The sequence below is a fragment of the Hyperolius riggenbachi genome, chromosome 11 (assembly GCF_040937935.1).
Source record: "Hyperolius riggenbachi isolate aHypRig1 chromosome 11, aHypRig1.pri, whole genome shotgun sequence".
In the NCBI taxonomy this organism is placed as follows: Eukaryota; Metazoa; Chordata; class Amphibia; order Anura; family Hyperoliidae; genus Hyperolius; species Hyperolius riggenbachi.
The window spans coordinates 168,907,106-168,930,272 of NC_090656.1; the positions used below are offsets into that span (position 1 = coordinate 168,907,106).

Genomic DNA, 23,167 nt, shown 5'->3' on the forward strand with positions numbered 1-23,167 from the left:
GGAAGGAGTATGGCACAACTGTAAACCTACCAAGACAAGGCCGTCCACCTAAACTCACAGGCCGAACAAGGAGAGCACTGCCACTGATCAGAAATGCAGTCAAGAGGCCCATGGTGACTCTGGACGAGCTGCAGAGATCTACGGCTCAGGTGGGGGAAACTGTTCATAGGACAACTATTAGTCGTGCACTGCACAAAGTTGGCCTTTATGGAAGAGTGGCAAGAAGAAAGCCATTGTTAACAGAAAAGCATAAGAAGTCCAGTTTGCAGTTTGCCACAAGCCATGTGGGGGGCAAAGCAAACATGTGGAAGAAGGTGCTCTGGTCAGATGAGACCAAAATAGAACTTTTTGGCCAAAATACAAAACGATATGTGTGGTGGAAAACTAACACTGCACATCACTCTGAACACACCATCCCCACTGTCAAATATGGTGGTGGCAGCATCATGTTCTGGGGGTGCTTCTCTTCAGCAGGAACAGGGAAGCTAGTGAGAGTTAATGGGAAGATGGATGGAGCCAAATACAGGGCAATCTTGGAACAAAACCTCTTGGAGTCTACAAAAGACTTGAGACTGGGGCGGAGGTTCACCTTCCAGCAGGACAACGATCCTAAACATAAAGCCAGGGCATATATCCATGTGTTAGAATGGCCCAGTCAAAGTCCAGATCTAAATCCAATCGGAAATCTGTGGCACGATCTGAAAACTGCTGTTCACAAACGCTGTCCATCTAATCTGACTGAGCTAGAGCTGTTTTGCAAAGAAGAATGGGCAAGGATTTCAGTCTCTAGATGTGCAAAGCTGGTAGAGACATACCCTAAAAGACTGGCAGCTGTAATTGCAGCAAAAGGTGGTTCTAGAAAATATTAACTCGGGCTGAATAATTACGCACGCCCCACTTTGCAGTTATTTAAAAACAAAAATGTTTGGAACCATTTATGGTTTTCGTTCCACTTCTCACGTGTACACCACTTTGTATTGATCTTTCACGTGGAATTCCGATGAAATTGATTCAGGTTTGTGGCAGTAATGTGACAAAATGTGGGAAACTTTTGCAAACCACTGTACTTTATCATTTTTAATTTAAAATTACTTTTTAGCAATCTGCAATTGAAAAGGTATAAAAAAGTATGTGAAAGAGTATTGTCAAAATTCAAAAATATTTTAAATATTTAAATATTTGTTTTCTTGGTGGTGGTAAGCATTTTATTTACAAGTTGTGAAAATATCACCTAGGAGAAAACTCAGGTGAAAAAGTGAATTGTATATGGCCCAGTGTGTCTACTACCAATTACTGAATCTGAGAGAGCCTAAGCGCTTTGAGTCCTATGGGAGAAAAGCGCTATAGAAATGTTATTGTATTGTATAAACACACTCAAAAAAAGTCTTTTAAATGCACAATGATCAAGCAACTTTTGTTGTTGAAACAACCCAAAACAGTTGTTTCCTGTTTTGTTTGAACAATAGCAAACAACTTTTTTTGGTTGTTTCAATTTGTTTCAACATCAAAAGTTTTTTGATAATTGTGCATTTAAAAGACTTTTGTTGAGCGTGCGTATGAGCCTTAAAATACAATAAATAAAATGTTTCCTTAATTGATTAAATAAAATCAGCTTTTACTTTCTGGATGGCCCTTGTATCTTTACTCCACCAGTACAATGAATGTACTACAGGTATGTAAGTTATTCAGTAATGTATTATTTGTATTTCCTTCAGTGTCCATAAAACTGTTCTTTATGTGTATATGGGTCATAGTTAGTGATGTAGCGAACAGCAAATTGCAAATTTCCACAAATGTTTGCGAACCAGCTATTTGCAGCAGGCTCTATACACTTAAGGCTCGTACACACGTCGGATTTTTGCAAACGACCGGTCATTTGGGTGTTTGAACGTCCGGTCGTTTGGACGTCAAATCGGGCGTGTGTACAGGGGTGTCAAACTGAAATACAAGGTGGGCCAAAATTGAACACTGAGACTAAGTCGTGGGCCAACCTCAGTGTATAGTGGCCCTCCTCCCTCCCCTATACAGTACCCTGCTGTCTAATGCCTCTTCCCTCCCCTACACAGATCCCTGTTGTCTAGTGGCCCTCCTCCCTCCCCTATACAGTTCCCTGATGTCTAGTGGCCCTCCCCTATACAGTTCCCTGGTGTCTAGTGGCCCCTCCCTACCCTATACAGTTTCCTGGTGTCTAGTGCACCTCCTCCCTCCCCTATACAGTTTCCTGATGTCTAGTGGCACCCTCCCTACCCTATACAATCCCCTGGTGTCTGGTGGCCCCCTCTCTCTCCTATACAGTTACCTGGTGTCTAGTGCACCCCCTCCCTACCCTATACAGCTACATGCTGTCTAGAGACCACCCTCCCTTCCCTATGCATCTTCCTGCTGTCTACTGCTTTCTTCCCCCGTCCCCCATATGGCTTCCCTTTACCTCCAATATAGCATCCCTGGTGGTCTAGAGTGGGCCAAATATAATGCAAAGTGGAGAAACCACTTGGAGGTCAAATTTGATGGCACTGAGGGCCATATTTGCCCCCCGGGCTAGAGTTTGACATGTATGCTCTAAAAGAATGAACTATAAAGGCCTATTTATTGTACATTTCTAAAATTAGGTAACAGAATTTCTAATTATTCAATAGGATAATAAATTACTGTTCATATTGACTTATTCATGAAACATAATGTTTTGTAGGAAATTCCTATGCAAGGCGTGGGTCGCCAGCCTCATTCAGAAGGGTATGTGTTTGCCATTTTTGTATTTGTCTCTGTGTGTAAACAGCAATAACTTCACAGATACTTACAGAATATCAATGTGTTATTTTCTTATTTTAGGACTGTTTCACAGAAAAGGAACCAGGATGAAGAGCTCCATGACAGAATGCTGAACACTATTGATGGACTAAGTTCAGTCAAGTATGGTCAAGTGTTTTATTAATTGAACAAGCTATAGCACCTTTAGATAGAATATAACCACTGCTCTTCTTCTATGGCCTCCAGTATGTTCAGTTTTCAGCCTCTGGCTTATAGGCAACAAATGACTGAAACAGGAAACCTACCAGCATTGTACATAACCCCTCATCAGGACTTATGGTAGTTTTTAGTGATATTAACTGCACCTGTAGTAAGTGGTCTGATGCAGGTTTTATATTCACACTGCTATTTCTGACCACAAGAGCAAGGAGTTTATTAATCGTATTTTGCTGACACAGCAAATCACTATTCCATGCAAATGTGCAATCTCACTCATGCTGCTCTTTACCTAGTATGGGCTCTGAAGTCAGATGATAATCCATTTGGTAACCAGTGGCAGGTCTGCACCCATCCGCCCTCCACCCTTCTTCCATACATATCATGCAGCCAATCCACTAGCTTCTGTGTGTCAGTATCAACTTCTGTTACTGAACATTCTAAATAGTAAGCAGACATAAGTAGTTATTCTACACATTCACACTTTTGCATTGCCTTTTTTTTACATAGCTTTGACAAGCAAACTACGTAAGTAGGAGTAACTGAAGATAAGTATCAATTAAATCTGGAGATTAGTTAGAGTGAAGGCAAATAATAATACTACGTGAAAACAAGTCCACTGCAGAGATGGATTAAGATGTAATGGGGCCCTGGGCAAGGTAGTGAATTTGGGGCCCCCTTGTGGTCCTGAAATATAGAAACGACAAAAAATGTGGCAGGTTGGCCCCGTGGCACCCACTAGGCCCCAAGCACCTGCCTAGGTTGATGGTGGATGATCCTGCTTTGGTCCACTATAGAATCAGGTTCATTAACCTCCTCAGGGCCAGGTGCTGTAAAATGTAGGCTGTGTTTATGGATGTTTAATCCTGACATGGCAGATTTAACTACACCAACTTAACGTGCTTCTGGTGTGTTTGCACGTACGATGCACCATCGCTAACTCAGCTGTTATTAGAAAGATGAGTTCTGTGTACAGATCAGGAGCTAGTTTCATTGGGCGAATCATGGTGATCATGGTCAGCATTGTAAAATGTTGTCTGGACCGTAATGGGTATGCCAGGTAACTACTGAGGTGGTAAAGTAATACTGTACTGGAAAAAACAAGCATAAAAAACGGACTAAAAGGACTTAAATAAAGAAAGTTAAAAACAGTAAACACAATTTTTCTGGTAGCAAATTTGAACAGGAAGTTTATTTATACAGTATGCAAAAATGTTTTAAGAAATGTACATGCAAAATGTACAGCAAAACTGCATTTGCATAGATGTTGTACCCAATAGTTTTCACAGTGTAGCGTAGCATATATCAAATACTACCAGTGAGACACCAGTGTGGTAAAGGTGAGAGATGCCATCATGATCTGGAAGCATGTTTATTACAGGCTACATTCATTTCAGCACAGTCATTACCACTGAATGCAATATTTGTGAAAGTCCTGGTGAGTTCAGTTTCTACTATACCCATCAGGACTGAGGACTGAGTTTACTATAGTGAGATTCTACTGTATAGATATTTTGCCAATGCCTAACAATATAAGTAATTAAAATTATAATGCAAGTGAAGTGTGATCCGGTGCAGCCACGTTTCTATGCCGTATTGAGTAGCAGGGAGGGGGGGGGGGTAGCTGCAGGTGGGCGAGCATAGCTGTTACAACTCACCTTCCGCTGCCGATCCCCCCACAGCCTCTAACTCCTTCCTGTCCCAGCTTGGGTGTCCATCGCGTTGGTAACAGCGCCTCCCTGTGATGACGTGACCGCATGTCATCACAGGGAGCGATGTTACCAATGCTAGTGGTGCCAGGACAGGAAGAAGATAGAGGCTGCGGGGGGATTGGCGGAAGGTGAGTTGTAACAGCTATGCCTACTCCCCCCCGTGGATGTGGGGCACCTACCTATCCAACCTATACTCGGGGCACCTACCTATCCAACCTATATTCGGGGCACCTACCTATCTAGCCTATACTTGGGGCACCTACCTGTCTACCCTATACTTGGGGCACCTACCTATCTACCCTATACTGGAGGCACCTACCTAGCTAACCTATTCTGGGGGCACCTACCTATCTAACCTATGCTGGTGGCAACTATACGGGCTACCCTATACTGGAGGCAACTATGCCTGGCTACCTATACTGGGGTGACCTATAACTGACTAACTGTACTGGGGGCAAATAGACCTGGCTAACCTATACTGCGGGCACCTATACCTGTTCTCCATGGGGAGGGGGGGGGGGAATTTTTAGACCCTCACCCTGTGTGCAATTTAGCCTAGAAACTGCCCTGGTCCGGTGTTAGTCGAGGAGCAGGAATGCAGACATCAAACCAACAAACGTTGATTCCGGTGACTAACTGTACATACATGTACAGTTAGTCATTAAAGGTATCACCGGAATCAACGTTTGTTGGTTTGATGTCTGTAAAATGATAATGTAAACATTGCTGTTTTTAATCGAAGAGGTAGATTCACTAAACTGCAGTAAGCAAAATAACGGTAATACTTTACACTTATACACTTACAGTTATTCTGCTTATCAGACTTTAGTGAATACCCCCAATGTGATCTACTGGGTTGTAAAAATAGTTATTGTAGGTATTTACTATTAATGATAAGACTGAAGAATTATCTTTTTTTTCCTTTTAGACCCTGGTTTGGGAAATCAGATGACTTTTTTGCTTTCCTGCTGTTTTTCACTGCTGATGGTTTGGAAAAAGAGGTAGAAAATCAATGCTTGTTTCTTTTATAATTTCCTTTAAACTTGTAAAAATAAATATGATTTCCTCTTAAGTATCACATACTTTACATTGCACGCAGTCTCTGCTACCTGCAGTGGGTTGCAAAAGTATTCGCCCCCTTGAAGTTTTCCACATTTTGTCACATTACTGCCACAAACATGCATCAATTGTATTGGAATTCCACATGAAAGACCAATACAAAGTGGTGTACATGTGAGAAGTGGATCGAAAATCATACATCATTCCAAACATTTTTTACAAATAAATAACTGCAAAGTGGGGTGTGCATAATTATTCGGCCCCCTGAGTCAATACTTTGTAGAACCACCTTTTGCTGCAATTACAGCTGCCAGTCTTTTAGGGTATGTCTCTACCAGCTTTGCACATCTAGAGACTGAAATGCTTGCCCATTCTTCTTTGCAAAACAGCTCCAGCTCAATCAGATTAGATGGACAGCGTTTGTGTGAACAGCAGTTTTCAGATCTTGCCACAGATTCTCGATTGGATTTAGATCTGGACTTTGACTAGGCCATTCTAATACATGGATATGTTTTGTTTTAAATCATTCCATTGTTGCCCTGGCTTTATGTTTAGGGTCCTTGTCCTGCTGGAAGGTGAACCTCCGCCCCAGTCTCAAGTCTTTTGCAGTCTCCAAGAGGTTTTCTTCCAAGTTTGCCCTGTATTTGGCTCCATCCATCTTCCCATCAACTCTGACCAGCTGCCCTGTCCCTGCTGAAGAGATGCACCCCCCGAGAATGATGCTGCCACCACCATATTTTACAGTGGGGACGGTGTGTTCAGAGTGATGTGCAGTGTTAGTTTTCCACCACACATAGCATTTTGGCCAAAAAGTTCCACTTTGGCCTCATCTGACCAGAGCACCTTCTTCCACATGGTTGCTGTGTCCCCCACTTATGCTTCCTGTTAACAATTCCTTTCTTCTTGCCACTCTTCCATAAAGGCCAACTTTGTACAGTGCATGACTAATAGTTGTCCTATGGACAGAGTCTCCCACCTGAGCTGTAGATCTCTGCAGCTCGTCCAGAGTCACCATGGGCCTCTTGACTGCATTCTGATCAGCGCTCTCCTTGTTCGGCCTGTGAGTTTAGGTGGATGGCCTTGTCTTGGTAGGTGTACAGTTGTGCCATACTCCTTCCATTTCTGAATGATCGCTTGAACAGTGCTCCGTGGAATTTTCAAGGCTTTGGAAATCTTTTTGTAGCCCAAGCCTGCTTTAAATTTCTCAATAACTTGATCCCTGACCTGTCTTGTGTGTTCTTTGGACGTCACGGTGTTGTTGCTCCCAATATTCTCTTAGGCCTGGTGCACACCAGAGGAGATTTTCTGAGCGTTTTGAGTTTTTAAATCTGCTGCTAATGTTATCCTATGTCTGTGCACACTGGAGCAATGAGGTTTTGTAAAAAACCTCCATAGCATTAGGCCCAGTGCACACCAAAACCGCTAGCAGATCGTCAAAACGCTAGCGGTTTTGGGAGCAGAGAGCAGATATTTGGCCGGGTGCACACCAAGCGGATTTAGTATGCGATCCACCAGCCGCATCAGCCAGTGAAAACGCTTGGCTATTGTATTTCAATGTGTGGTGCACACCGGCGGTTTGAGGTTTTTTAGCAAACCGCAAACGTGCAGCAGGAGGCGCGTTTGCGGCTTGGCAAAAACCTCAAACCGCCGGTGTGCACCATCCCATTGCAATACATTAGCCAAGCATTTTTCCAGGCGGATGCGGCCGGCGGATCGCTCCAAAAACCGCTCGGTGTGCACTGGGCCTTACATTGGGATGAGCTTTTGAAACCTCTAGCGCCCAAATGCTAGAGGTTTCAAAAGCTCTTCCCAAAGTAATGCTATGGGGCTTTTTTTTTTTTTACAAAACCTCATTGCTCCAATGTGCACAGACACATAGGATAACATTAGCAGTAGATTTAAAAACTCAAAACGCTCATAAAAACTCCTCTGGTGTGCACCAGGCCTTAGACAACCTCTGAGGCCCTCACAGAGCAGCTGTATTTGTACTGACATTAGATTACACACAGGTGCACTCTATTTAGTCATTAGCACTCATCAGGCAATTCCTATAGGCAACTGACTGCACTCAGATCAAAGGGGGCCGAATAATTATGCACATACCACTTTGCAGTTATTTATTTGTAAAAAATGTTTAGAATCATGTATGATTTTCGTTCCACTTCTTATGTGTACACCCCTTTGTATTGGTCTTTCATGTGGAATTCCAATAAAATTGATTCATGTTTGTGGCAGTAATATGACAAAATGTGGAAAACTTCAAGGGGGCCGAATACTTTTGCAACCCACTGTCCATCAGATGCACCTGGCTCTACATTAAAGTAGTGGTCACAAAGGCATAACCTTATAAATATAAGTATTATGCAAGACAATTAGAGATCGCTCGAACCTCCAATTTTCGGTTCGCGAACCTCCGCAAAAAGTTTGGTTCGCGTGAACCGCTATAGACTTCAATGGGGAGGCGAACTTCGAAAACTAGAAACATTTATGCTGGCCACAAAAATGATGGAAAAGATGTTTCAAGGGGTCTAACATCTGAGTTTTTGCATGGCGGAGCGGGATACACACCAAAAGTCCCAGGGAAAAATCTGGATTTGACACAGCAGCATTTTAACCCGTTCTGGATTTGTGCTACGTACATATACGCCCCTGTGTTTATCACTAGCAGATCAGTTAGGAATGGGAAAGAACATCTCTCATTCATAACCCCAGGGAACCTTTTGCAAACATTTCGTTCCTATCTGCTGTAAACAGCAGACAGTGAGTTAAGTGTAGTGCCATCTTGTGGCCAAAAAGTAAAACACATCCAAATATACGAAAAGACACTTTTACATGCAAACTTTTATTAAATATTTATTATTTTTAACCCCTTCCACCCCTACCCCATAGTTACCAAAATAAAACTAATATAAAAAAATTACAACATTAATAAACCCTACATAAGTAGTTATCTTAGGGACTTTTTAAATATGTATGTTATGGGCATATATTACTGTTGTTTTAGTAAATTAAAGCTTATAATTGTTAAAAAACACTAAACTGAAAAAATGCACCTTTATTTCCCAAAAAATATTATCGCCATACATTGTACTAGGGACGCAATTTAAACGTTGTAATAACCAGGACAAATAAGATGTTGGTTTTATCTACAATAGCACATTTTATTTTTAAACTACAATGGCTGAAAGCTGAGAAATTATGAATTTTTGCATTTTTTTTTCGTTTCTGTTTCTGTTATCGAGGGCAATTCTGCCATCTATTCAAGTGAAAGGTATGCACTGACTGCCAGGTATAATACAATGTGCAGTCACAGATGCAGTGAAAGGTATTCAGTGACTGCAAACAGCTGTTTGTGTAGTGACGGCCGTGCTGGACTGGTGCGCACCATGGCGAGAGTGCAGGTGATGGCGGCTTTCCAGCCCATATGGTTGCCGGGCTGAGGTAGCTCAATGACAGAACAGTGACTGTCCAGCTGATCGAATTTGGTCTGTCCACAATGAAACAACAACCTTATTATCTTGGGTGTGCCCCCCCCCCCCCAGAGACACTCATTGCTTCATTGTGATATGCCGATAAAGACAAAAGAAATACAGAGAGCCCAATATAGTGTAGTATGCAAAACAAGAGGTTGGAAATGAAAAGTATATAATGTATATACTCACAAACGTGGGTTACCTCCTAGGTAACCACTGTATAGACAGGTGAGGAGATTAGACCTGTCCTCACTCAGGATTAAAAGTCGCTCTCTGTAGATAAAGAAATAAGGGGAAACACCCCTCCACCAGGGGTGGATATTTATAATGTAAGAGTGAACAGAGGTGCCAGCAGGATAAAAGGTTCTAAAAGGCTTAAAATCCCTCAGGAGGTGGTGGTGGACTCGCCTCCTCGAAGCAGACAAGATACCGTCAGTTTAATGACAACAGGTTTATTAATATACTCCAAAACAAACAGTGCAACGCGTTTCACGGGTATGTTCCCACTTCCTCAGGCAATAAACAGATAGGAGTACACTGTAAAGACAGAGACTGATAGCGTATCCTTAGGCCTATACGCTATCTGTCTCTGTCTTTACAGTGTACTCCTATTTGTTTATTGCCTGAGGAAGCGGGAACTAACCCGTGAAACGCGTTGCACTGTTTGTTTTGGAGTATATTAATAAACCTGTTGTCATTAAACTGACGGAATCTTGTCTGCTTCGAGGAGGTGAGTCCACCACCACCTCCTGAGGGATTTTAAGCCTTTTAGAACCTTTTATCCTGCTGGCGCCTCTGTTCACTCTTACATCATTTTGATATGCAAGCCCCTTCACCGTGGCAAGGTAACGATCATGAAGGGGAATTGACACATGTACATGCCTTTTGTTTTGTTGTTGCAGCTGCAGTGCAGCCAGAAAAATTATGCAGGCATGTACATGCACCAGAAAAATTATTATAGCGCCCACTGCTAGCAGCAGCCTTAAAAATTCAGGAATCCGCCTGGAGTCCTGGACCCTGTTGGTAGTGGTGGAGAGGGCAGCCAAGCGGCCTGCAGGCAGAGATACTGTGTAGGGACCGACTTAGTCTTGGGGCAGGCAGTCACACGGCGTGCAGGCAGAGATGCTGTGTGTGGGGACTGATTTAGTCTTCGGGCGGGCAGTAGCCCTCCGGGATCCATGCCTCATTCATTTTGATAAAGGTGAGGTACTGAACACTTTTGTGACTTAGGCGACTTTTCTTCTCAGTGACAATGCCTCCATCTGCGCTGAAGGTCCTTTCTGACAGGATGCTTGAGGCAGGGCAAGACAGAAGTTGGATGGCAAATTGTGACAGCTCTGGCCACAGGTCAAGCCTGCGCACCCAGTAGTCCAGGGGTTCATCGCTGCTCACAGTCTACATCCACACTTAAGGCCAGGTAGTCGGCTACGTGCCGGTTGAGGCGTTGGTGGAGGGTGTATCCGAAACGGCTAAGGCGAGACGTTGGACTAAAGAATGTCCGCATGTCCGACATCACCATGAGATCGCTAGAGCTTCCTGTCCTTTGCTGCGTGGACATGGGAGGAGGAGGATTACTGGCAGTGGCACCTTTATTCCGTTGTGCTGTGACATCACCCTTAAACGCACTGTAAAGCATAGTTGCTAGCTTGTTCTGCAAGTGCTGCATCCTTTCTGCCTTCTGGTGATTTGGAAACATCTCCGCCACTTTGTGCCTATACCGAGGGTCTAGTAGCGTGGCCAACCAGTACCGCACATTCCCCTTGAGTGTTTTTATATGGGGGTCCCAAAAAAGGCTGGACAGCTTGAAAGACGCCACCTGCACAAATTCGGATGCAGATGTACTATCCATTTCCTCTTGCTCTTCCTCAGTGATGTTAGCTAAGTTCTCCTCCTCCCCTCAGCCACGAACAATAACAAAGGAAAGTTAAGCAGCACGAGCCCCCTGCGACACCTGCTGCGGTTATTCTTCCGCCTCCTCCTCCCCAAAAAAAACCCCAAAAACATCTTCCTCATCATCTGACTCCTTTCCCACACGACTCTTCCTCCTCCTCCTCCCCCCTCTGTGCTGCCGCAGGTGTTGAGGAATCATCTGCTTCTGCTGAGAATTGATCCCACAACTCCTCCTCCTGTTCCTGTTCCAGTTCACGCTCCTCCATAGCTTGATCCACCACTCTATGCACGGCACGCTCCAGGAAGAAAGCATATGGGATCAAGTCGCTGATGGCATCTTCACTGCGACTCACCAGGTTTGTCACCTCCTCAAACGGCCACATGAGCCTGCAGGCATTTCGCATCAGTGTCCAGAACATCCCCATCTCCCCAGACTGTGTCCTTTGACTGTAGTTGTAGAGATACTGTTTGACGGCTTTCTCCTGTTGTAGCAGGCAGTTGAACATCAGGAGCGTTGAATTCCAGCGAGTCGGGCTTTTGCAAATTAAGCATCTCACCGGGAAGTTGTTTCTCCGCTGAATATCGGCAAAGCGTGCCATGGCTGTGTAAGACCGCTTGAAATGACCACACACCTACCTGGACTGCTTTAGGATGTCATGTAAGCCTGGGTACTTACACACACATCTCTGAATTATGAGATTCAGCACACGTGCCATGCAGGGTACATGTGTCAACTTTCCCAGATTCAAAGCCAAAATGAGATTGCTGCCGTTGTCACACACCACGTTGCCAATCTCCAGTTGGTGCGGGGTCAGCCACTAATCCACCTGTTTGTTCAGATCAGCCAGGAGAGCTGCTCCAGTGTGACTCTCTGCTTTGAGGCAAGACATGTCTAAGATGGCGTGACATCGTCATACCTGGCATGCAGCATAGGCCCTGGGGAGCTGGGGCTGTGTAGCTGGAGAGGAGATCGCAGCACCAGTAGAGTTGAACTGCCACTCAGCCAAGGAGTAAGAGGAGGACGACAGCGAAGAGGATATAGCAGGAGAAGAGGAGGTGGCAGCAGGCCTGCCTGCAAGCCGTGGAGGTGTCACAACTAGGTCCGCTGCACAGCCACGTACTCCCTGCTTGCCAGCAGTCACCAGGTTGACCCAATGGGCTGTGTAAGTAATGTACCTGCCCTGACAGTGCTTGGCAGACCAGGCATCCGTGGTCAGATGGACCCTTGACCATACGCTGTGTGCCAGAGATGACACCACTTGCCTTTCAACTTCATGGTTCAGTTTGGGTATCACCTTTTTGGAGAAATAATTGCGGCCTGGTATCTTCCACTGCTGTGTCCCGATGGCCACAAATTTACGGAAGGCCTCAGAGTCCACCAGCTGGTATGGTAACAGCTGGCGAGCTAACCGTTCCGCCAAGCCAGCTGTCAGACGCCGGGCAAGGGGGTGACTGGCAGACATTGGCTTCTTCCGATCAAAGATTTCCCTCACGGACACCTGGCTGCTTCTGTGTGCAGAGGAGCAGGAACCCGCTCAAGGTGAGAGGCGGAGTGGAGGTAGGTGGCTATGATTGTGAAGGTGCAAGGGAAAAAGCGGCTGAAGATGATGCACCTGAAGGAGGAAGAGGAGAAGGAGGGGGTGGCTTTGCTTTTGTGTGCTGCTTTTCCTCAGGTGGTCTTCCCATTGCAGTTTGTGCCTTTTCTCCATGTGCCTTTGTTCCATGTGCCTTTGTAAGGCAGTTGTCCATACGTGGCTGTTGGCCTTTCCACGACCGCGTAGGAAAGGCCAGGGGGACACACAAAAAAAAATTCCAAACCGCTGAGCCTCTCTGGGGTGATGGCACTATGGTGGCATCAGCAGCTGATGTTGAAGGGCATGTAGGCTGACTGTCCATAGGTGGCGATACATGGCGCCAGACACTGCCACCAGCTTTTTTTTTATGACGAGCTCCCCCTGCTTCTTTCAGGAACTCCTCTCCTCCTACTCCTCTCTGACTCCCCCTCTGAACTGTCCCCTTGGTCATTTTGTCTATTAGGTTCCCACGTGGCATACGTATCAGCATAATCATCATAATCATTCTCTCCAGCTTCGCTTGCCTCAGACACCTCATAAACTGCACCAACAGGAGGTACTTCATCCTTCTCCTCCTCACAACTCAGACATATGAGGTGCTGTAACTTGCTTAGCGCCTTCATCTTGTTGTAACAATAATGGCTGTGAATCAGTTAATTCCCCACCAAATAACTCCTGCGAAGTGTCAAATGCAGCGGATGTGGTGCTTGTAGTAGCGCTGTTGGCTGCGGAAGATGAGGTGTTCTGTGTTAAATCGTCAACCACGTCCTGACAATCTTGGGAGTTGATGGGACGTGCCTTCTTCTGAGCACTATACTTTGGGCCAGGGCTGCACAAAATCACGTCAGCACGACCTCGAACAGACCTGCCGGGTGGCCTGCCTCTGGGTCTGCCTCTGGCTTTGCCTCTGCCTGTTGTTTTGTACATATCTGGGGGGGGTGAAAGGTAGGCACTGACTTGACTAATACAATGTGCAGTCACACAGGTGCAGTGAAAGGTATGCAGTGACTGGTATTACAATACAATGTGCAGCTGTCACACACATGCAGTTAACAGGTATGGACGGACTGGTATATTAAACAACGTGCGGTCACACAGGTACTGTGAACAATTATGCAATGAATAGTATTACAAATTTGCAGCTGTCACACACACAGGTACCATGAACAGGTGCAGTGACTGGTGGTATATACCACTGCGTGCGCTTATGTAGGTAGGTAGGTGCACTGAACAGGTGGGTATGCAGTGATTGGTATTACAAATGTGCAGCTATCACACACACAGGTACCGTGAACAGGTGCAGCGACTGACTGATATATAACACTGCGTGCGCTCACGTAGATAGGTAGGTGCACTGAACAGGTGGGTATGCAGTGATTGGTATTACAAATGTGCAGCTGTCACACACACAGGTACCGTGAACAGTTGCAGTGACTGGTGGTATATAAAACTGCGTGCGCTCACATAGGTAGGTAGGTGCACTGAACAGGTGGGTATGCAGTGATTGGTATCACAAATGTGCAGCTGTCACACACACAGGTAGTCACTGAATGTGCTGGGCCTGGCAGTGGCACAGTAGGAATTACCAAGGGTCCAAGGTCCAGCAGCTGCAACTGACTGAGAGGGCTGTATATGCAACACAAGTGTCTGTGGGACACACACACGAAAAAAATAGATCACAAGAACAGCATTAACTCTCAAAAGAGCTGTTGAGGATGAGGAGTGCTTTTTAGCAATAAGTATCAGCAAGAAGCATTTTATAAGGGGGGCTCCAGGAGGGAGTGTAGCCTGATTGGCTACCCTGTGTCTGCTGACTGTAATGTATAGGGTCAAAGTTGACCCTAATGATGCAGTATAGGGGGCGGGTCGAACTCGCATATAGTTCGCGGTTCACTGCGAATGCGAACCACTGAAGTTCACGCGAATAAGTTTGTGGTCGAACCATTCGGGCCATCTCTAAAGACAATTTATGCACTTGTGAAAAATTCTGTAAATTGAGCATGATTTCAAAAAGTAAGTAATATTATTTTCTCATAAAGTAACAACCAAATTAACAACCTACATAAATATAAAAACCTAAATCAATTCATTTTGAACACCTATTGTCTTTTAGGCCCCGATCACACTTGCGTTTTGGCATGCAAACGGACCGGATCCAGATCGGATCAGGACCTGATCCGGATCGGAACTGTACGGTTCCGATTCTGATCCGATCCGGATCCGGTCCGTTTGCATCAGGCTGCCATCCGGATTCGTGGGGTAAAAAATAAACAAAATTACCATAATTTTGTTGGGGTCTGCAGAAGGTGCACCTGGTGCACCTGTAGAATCAGGTCCTCCGCTGTAGGCCTCACCTCCACCTCCGACATACTGCCAAACAGCTCCAGCACGTGTGTCACTGCTGCTCCACTCCAGATATGCTGGGCCCATGTGTCCCCATCCGAAATGGCCGCTATAAATACGCATAGGAAGTAAGGTAGAACGTCCGGTGTTTGTCTCCAGTGTGTTCTGTGCTTCAGTTTCCCATTGGTTTTCTATATCCGGATGGTGCAGTCAGGCTCCGGTCCGGGTGCGTGGGCCGGATGATCCGGACCGAAAAATAGCGCATGTTGGAAAAGCGTCCGGAGTCCTGCTCCGGTCCGGCTCCGTACTGTACGAAACGGACGCGTGTAAACGTCCGCATAGCCTTTGCATTGCTATGCGGAACGTACGTTCTGTTTGTACAGTATACGGTCCAGATCCGGCCCGGCGAATCCGGACAGGGAACGCTAATGTGAACCGGGCCTAATACAGCATCCAAACTCTAATGTATACTTGTACACAATTAAGCCTAACTAAAGCCTGGTACACACACATCCAATTTTGATAGACCAATGACTGACCAATTTTACTATCTCTATGTGGCATGAGGGCCAACAGATTTTGAATACTAAGTAAGCTCTTCTATTACTTGGTAGTGGTAAAATTAACCAATCAAAATTGAATTTGTGATCCAGGCAGCAAGATAACATCAAGAGATTCCCCAAAACTCTGCTAACTTGCTGACATAAAAGCACTTCTCACCTGCTAAATTATGATTATTAATATTAATGAAAATAGTAGTTTGAATATATTGCTGAATCATTATTGGTATCTGTCTGTTTTATACTTTAAAATATTAAATGGTAATATATACTGTATGTATTTTTCCTTTTTTCTTTTTATAGTACCGAACCCTAAGAATTCCTAAGATTCAAAATTACTTCCTATGTGCCAGCATAGTGTTCTTTTGTATATTTTTGATTCAAATTCTGGTTATGCCAAGGTAAGCACTTTGCACTTCTCAGCCAGGGCAAAAAACAAACCAAAAAAAACAGCCTCATCTCAGATGAAGTCAGTGGATAAACTTAACACTTTCAAAAAAGCAGATAGTTGTTCCATATTTTCATATGTTCGAAGGTGAGCTCAAGAGCCACAACCAGGCCAATCTCATTCTGGGACTTCTGTACTAGTGGTAATACACACAAAAAATAAGCACATGAACAATGGGGAACATCTCTAGGTGGACAAGATCTATGGAATAAATGTACCTATTGTCCATTAGGCCAGAATCACCTATATCACTTCTTACTCCAGTAAAGCAGAAAAGGAAACTTTTGGGTCAGTCAGTCAAGCTTATTGCCCAGTCTTTTAAGCATCTCCTGTACAAGATGTCAGTCACACACAACAGAAATTTGATGTTATGTATCTATACAGCACTAGGGCCGCTGAACTGTTTCCCTAGCGATTACATCCTATCACTACAGAGGACACATAGGCTGGGCATTATGGTCAACTACATGCCCAGATAGTAATGAAATAATGCATGTGTGGTATCATTGTAACTGGGAAAAACCAAATATATATATGTATATATATATAGCACTTGATGATACGAGTAATGTAAAAGTTATTGCTGTATCAATAATAGCACAGCTGAAATGCCAAAACTGTCAGGAACCAGGGATTGCTGGTACCACATAACCACAGGTATGTAGAACCAGCCAACCCCATTCTGGAATCCCCTTCAAAGCAGTGAATGTACACATGCTACGCAAACACTGATCACATCCTCAATGGGACCTAACAAGGTAAGAGAAAGAAGTGCCCCAATATGCCCCATAGGATTTACAAGTAACTGTGGCACTTGCTTCTGCACATTACACATTGCTTGGTTCTCTAGATAAATGTTTGGGTTAAGAATTTTCTATTAAGAAAACATTTTTATTTTATTTTTTTACTAAAGTGCAAACTGGGGTTTGCTGATGTATATATTGTGTATATAATTAGAAAGGATTCCTGGTTGGCATCACAACAGACCATTTTTTTTTTGTTAAATAAACACCATTTTTAATTTTATCATGATTTAAATTCAAAACCTGAGTATAATATGCTCAGTTAATTGGAATACATTGAATGTTTCCACAACATAATTTACAGCCAGAATGTATATCACTCCCCTCACATTCCATGGTTGGAGAGCAGAATATTCCTGAACAGTCTGAGTTGGAGTTCTTTTGATTTATTTAATCAACAATTTTTACATATAACAAACATACAGCCACATGTTATCAGACCAGCAAAGCAATCTAATTCATATTCTTTCTATAAGTTCCATTTTTATGTATTATCAATAGTTCAGAACCTGAACAGCCGCATTCAGCACCATTTCAGCACCGGACAGAAGGACTGGGTACATACCAGCTTGGTATCAGGAAGTATCAGAACTAAACAAAACGCATCCGGTGCTGAAATTGTGCTGAATGCGGTTGTTCGGGTTTTAAACCATGTGGTCCCGAATTTGAACGCCAACACTAATTATCAGTATATGTAGGTGTTAAGTTCAAAACATTTCCACTTACATGTGCCTAATGTACATTTTAGGATAGGAGTGTCACTTTGCATTTAATCTGTGATAATATAGGCAAGTGAACAACTAGAAAAAGTATAGCTATTGCTGGTTGCTGCAGGGCAGGGATGGGAATTGTTTAACTATATTAAATTCATTAGAAAACTCTTAGGCAGGGTTCACACTTGTCAAAATTGCATAACTTTTTATAATATTAGTATTACCACCTCCACTATATGAAAAATACGTTGGGCCATATGCAATTCACTTTTTCACCTGAGTTTTCTCCTAGGAGAAAAAAATTCATCTTTGATTTAGAGTAACTTTTTAGCATTTTGCAAAGGAAAAAAGTATCAATAAGTAGGTATAAGTACTATCAAAATTATTTTGAGTATTTTTTTTTTTGCTTGCTGGTAGTTCAAAAGGCATTTTTAATTGACAAGTCTTAAAATTTCACCTAGGAGAAAACTCAGGTGAAAAAGTGAATTGCACATGGCCCTTTGGCCCATATGCAATTCATTTTTTCACCTCAGTTTTCTCCTGGGTGATTTTTTTTAATTTATCAATAAAATGCATTTTAAGCCATCATAAAGCAAGAAAATGCTCAAAATAATTTTGATAGTACTTTTTTCATTTGCTATTTGGTACTTTTTTAGTTAAAAATTGCTGGAAAGTTATTTTAATTTGAAAATAAAAAATTATCTCCTAGTAGAAAAGTCAGGTGAAAAAGTGAATTGCATATGGCCCTTTGTGTGTTACCTGGACTTTTTTTTTTTACCAGTATACCACCCATTAAAAAGGGATGTCAAAAAAGGTTTGCCTTTTTTTTTTTTTTTTTTACCTTTTTGGTTTTTTTGTGTATATATATATATATATATATATATATATATATATATATATATATATATATATATATATATATATATATATATATATATATATATATATATATATAATGTGGGGTTGTGCTGCATAGCGTGCCTTTGTTATAATCATTGCTTACATAGCAATGTGCGCTCCTCCTTAACCACTTCGCATCCAGACCTTGTTTTCCCCTTATTGACCAAAGCAGTTTTGACACTTTAGCGGTGTCCCTTTTTAATCAGCCATAACTTTATCCTTACTCATGACACCTAAATGATCTAGGTATCGTTTTTTTCAGGACAAATTAGACTTTCATTGGCGGGTATTTTATCCCTAGACCAAAAAAGTTTTATATGCATTTTAATGGGAAAAATAGGGGGAAAATGAAAAAAAAAATGCATTTTTTCTCAGTTTGTATCAATCCCAGTTTAAAAATAAAAAGTACCACAGGAGATAAAAACATGTCACCAGTATTATGTCCCCCAGTATAGATAGCAAAATGTGTCCCAAGTATCAGACCCCCCCCTTATAGCCAGATGTGTCCCCAATATCAGTCACCCCCAGTATAGCCCGATGTGTCCTCTGTGTTTGGCACCTCCCAGCATAGATAGATAGATGTATCCCCAGGATTGCTGCCCCTCATGTGTCAATATGTGTCCCCAGGAATAGTGGTCCCCCATTATAGCCAGATGCGCCCTCAGGATTAGCGAGTACACCCTGGATTAGGGTCCCCCACCATTATAGCCAGATCTGCCCCCAGTATAAAATTATACACATAAAATAAAATTGTACCCCCTCTTACTTTATTGTAGCCCCCCCAGCTGCACATTTTACCCCCCACCCCCCACCAGGGGTCCACGCACCCCCATAGGAGCCCCCCACCCAGGCAGCCCCCTCGGTGGCCAGATCTGTTAAAAAAAAGGATTAGAAAGCAGCCTGACTCACCTTATCTTGTTCCAGCGATCAGCCTGCAGCCCAAGCCTCCGATCGCCGCTCTGCACGCAGCCCTGTGATGCCGGGACTCGGCTATTCAGCATCACAGGGCTGCGTGCAGAGCGGAGATCGGAGGCTCGGGCTGCAGGCTGGTCGCTGGAACAGGAAAAGGTGAGTCAGACTGCTTTCTAATCCTTTTTTTTTTTACAGATCTGGCCACCGAGGGGAGAGATGAAGGATCACCGCTGTTTGCTACAGTGGTGATCGTTCATCCGCGGGGGGGGGGGGGGGTCACATTTTCCCTTTCACCAATTAGTATTGCAGCTGTTAGTGCCAGGAGGTGCGCTCTGAAGCGCACCTGTTCCTGTACAACAGGGCTGCAAGCAAGTCAGTATATCTACGTCGCTGTGGCTTGGAGAGAGCCACAGCTGACGTAGATATACTGTAGCAGAGGACAAAGTGGTTAATCACATATACTTTTTACAATGCTACCATTATGAAGTGCTTGTCAAATAGCTCAGTTGTGGAAAAAACTGACAGTGCTTTCAACATTCTGCAGCTGATGATTCAATACAAGAAGAGGAAAGAAGTGGGCTACTATACTGAAACACACCATCTCCAGGCTAGAAAGTTGCAGTTTTAGGCATAGTTGGCCGGCTGTAAATTGAAATGGAAATGTACGTCTGAAATTGAAACTACAAAATGATGTATGCAACATTAATACATGTTTATAGCAAATTCTTGTAAATGATGTAATTTCACTTCCAGATCAAGAAAATGTCTTCCTCTTTGATCTTTTTAGGAGTTTAAAGCTGGGAGTCTCTTTTGCCGTGGTGTTCTTGATAATCTTTTGCGTGCTGCTCATTTGCTATGCTGACAAGCTCGCAGTAAGTATGTGCCATGTTTTGCAAGCTGATTAACTTACAAGCTCTGGTTCCGAATTCAGAAGGGATAGATTAGCCTCTAACAACCAAGCAAGTTAGAACCTTGTTCTAACATCTATTTGGCACTTAGTGCCACAAAGTTTTGAACAACCCCTATTGGCAAATAGGTGGGTTTAACTAAGTAGCGGTAATGTACAGTGCCCATAGTGTGCCATGGCAAAAACTGGGCATAATAACAACGAATTGGGGATGGGGCAAATAATGCCTTAATTATTTTAGATAAAAGTTAACTCTTAGGAGAAAAGTTAATTGAATGAGGGCCTTTGTGAGAAGGATGTAAATAATTAATATCACTGGACCTGGGCAATTTTTATGCTAAATAGCTCTAAGGGCAAGTGTGTAAAATCCTCGGCTCCCCCACAAAGACTGTGTTACATAGATCACCCCCACAGAGTTCCTCTGGAGGACAATTAGTGACATGACTAGGTACACCATGTCAAAGCAGTGTGGATTAAGTCTGCACTATATAAATGCACAATAATAATAGTTTTTTGTGTAGAAGTTCTGTAGTTTTGTAGGAGTTCTGACAGGGAAAGTAAAAGGATACAGACTGTCCAATAATTATGTTAAACTTTTCACTGCCTTTTTTTCTAGTGTGCTGCAGCGCCACTTATTTCTTGCCTCCACTTATTGCAGAGTGGCACAGGGAGTGCTTCTTATTTACCTGATCCAAATGCAGGATTAGCTTTCCCCTTGCAGGATCGGTTCCTCTCTTCCACAACCAAGATCAGCTCTCCTCTTCTACCACCGAATGGCGCTGTAATGCCGACATGTCCGTGTCCCAATTACATGATATGACGTGACTGGAACCTGAAGGAGGATGTTAGTATTAAAGAGCGATCTCCTCTTCCACTACTGCGTGGCGCTGTAACACTGACCTCCTCCTTCGGGTCCCGATCACATGTCATATCATGTGAGCAGGAGCAGGATGTTGGCATTACATCACCGCTCAGTGGGGGAAGAGGAGAGAGGATCCTCCAAGAGGGGTGCCAAACCTGTGTCTGGATCAGGTAAATATGAAGCGCTCCTTGCCGCTCTGCATGGCTGCATTAAGCTTCCCAAGTTTAGCAGGCTGAGGCAGCCCTGCCCAAAGTTATCTAAAATTAGATACTTTATCTCAGACAGGGCAGTCAAAAGGTTAGCCACTGTCCATGCACACTTTTGACTAAACTAACTCCTGCCACCTGCTTTCTTTAAAGTCTCTCCAGTGTAAATGTAAAAAATATGATCTATGAATACACAGTAATATTAGGTTTGTATTTGTTTGCAGCGTTTCTGTGGAGAAAGTACACCTATGTCCCGTACACTGTATTCTGTAGCAGAAAAGGTAGAGACTGAGCCTCTTGTGCGGATCCCGCTGTCAATTCTGACAATTGGTGCACTACTGGTCATTGCCATTCTTAACTTGGTAAGTCATTTCAGTGGAAACTGCCTGCTGTTTTAGACCTTTAGCATTACAAATCATACTTTAAAGAGAAACTCCAACCTAGAATTTAACTTTATCCCAATCAGTAGCTGATACCCCCTTTTACATGAAAAATATAATGCTTTTCACAAACAGACCATCAGGGGGCGCTGCCACAATGTAACATGGTTCACAGACAGGAATTAGCTGTTTACAGCTGTCTCTAACAGCCAAAACAGCTAGGAGCAGCTACATAACCTGCCCACAGTAAAAATGTCACCATGTAATAAATGTCAGAATGTAAATTAGGGAGAGGAAAGATTTTACAATGAGCAAACACTGACTAAATCATTATTACATAATTATGGTAAAAAATGAAGCACTTTTTTTTTACTACATTATTTTCACTGGAGTTCCTCTTTAAATTGGACCCAAAGTCTTGCACAGCACACAGTGAAAAGTGTTCATTTCACATAAAGGTGCTGTAGAAATCCACCATTCTTCTCTGGCTAGGAAGTCAAGAGGATTCCCACCATGGAATGTTTTAAGGGATGTAGAGAGCTTAGGCAGCAGATCCCTGGGAACATCACAGCTGAGCCGATATTGGCAAAACACCTTGAGTGATAATGTAATAAAGGAACATACATGACTCCTCCAATAGAGCCTGGCGCCCAGCAGCATCAAGGACTGGGCCCTTTGGAGGTATGTTCTTTTTAAGCCACCTTTCAGTGCAGAAAAACATAATGGGCTTGATTCACAAAGCGGTGCTAACCTACTTAGCACGTCTAAAGTCATTACACGTGCTAACCAGGGTGCTAAGTAGGATAGCACCAGATTTCTCAATCAGATCGCGCACAAAGTTTTGCGCGTGCAAAGTCCTATGCGCGCGCTAAGTCCCATAAACTTTAATGGGCACTTCGCGCGGAGCGCCCTGCACTATGTGCAGTGCGCACGTAAAGTTTTACGCGTGTAAAGTTTTACGCGCAAAAAGCTTGTTTAGACGTGCTAAGGGGGTTTTCACAGGCGTGCTAACAGTTAGCACCGCTTTGTGAATCAAGCCCCATGTCTGATATCAAAGTGGTATTGGGCAGCATGTCCACTGTCCCTTAGCCATAGGAATGGCATTCCACAGGACTGGTTTGCTGAAATAGTGGCTCTGGGCAGAAAGTAATCATGTACTGTATTTTTATTAGTAAAAAAAAACAAAATAAACAAAGATCCAGAAGTGCCTCTGACATATAACATTGCTGTGAGACACCAGCTTTATACCTAAAACTGAATTTTCCCTTTTTAAAACAGAAGGTATTTGCGAATCGCGATTATTCAGGTTGAAGTGAGAATATGACGTCCCTCATGATGCATCACTGTTGAATATGCAAACCATCCCTTTGTTGTCCCTGATAGCTAAAGAAATTTTCAGAACTGCTGGAATGCAATAATGTGTGGCATTAAAGAGAACCCGAGGTGGGATTTAATTATATT

General features: G+C 43.4%; 1 protein-coding gene across 5 annotated transcripts in view; it reads left to right on the forward strand.

Annotated features, from left to right (window-relative positions):
• Positions 1-23,167, forward strand: part of ADCY7 (adenylate cyclase 7) — a 257,372-nt gene that overhangs the window by 180,705 nt on the left and 53,500 nt on the right. For all 5 annotated transcript variants that reach the window (XM_068259628.1, XM_068259630.1, XM_068259629.1 and 2 more), the window contains 6 exons: positions 2,690-2,733; positions 2,830-2,910; positions 5,605-5,677; positions 15,879-15,976; positions 20,139-20,223; positions 21,551-21,688. In XM_068259628.1, coding sequence (XP_068115729.1) covers positions 2,690-2,733; positions 2,830-2,910; positions 5,605-5,677; positions 15,879-15,976; positions 20,139-20,223; positions 21,551-21,688 — 519 coding nt within the window. The remainder of the gene's footprint in view (positions 1-2,689; positions 2,734-2,829; positions 2,911-5,604; positions 5,678-15,878; positions 15,977-20,138; positions 20,224-21,550; positions 21,689-23,167) is intronic.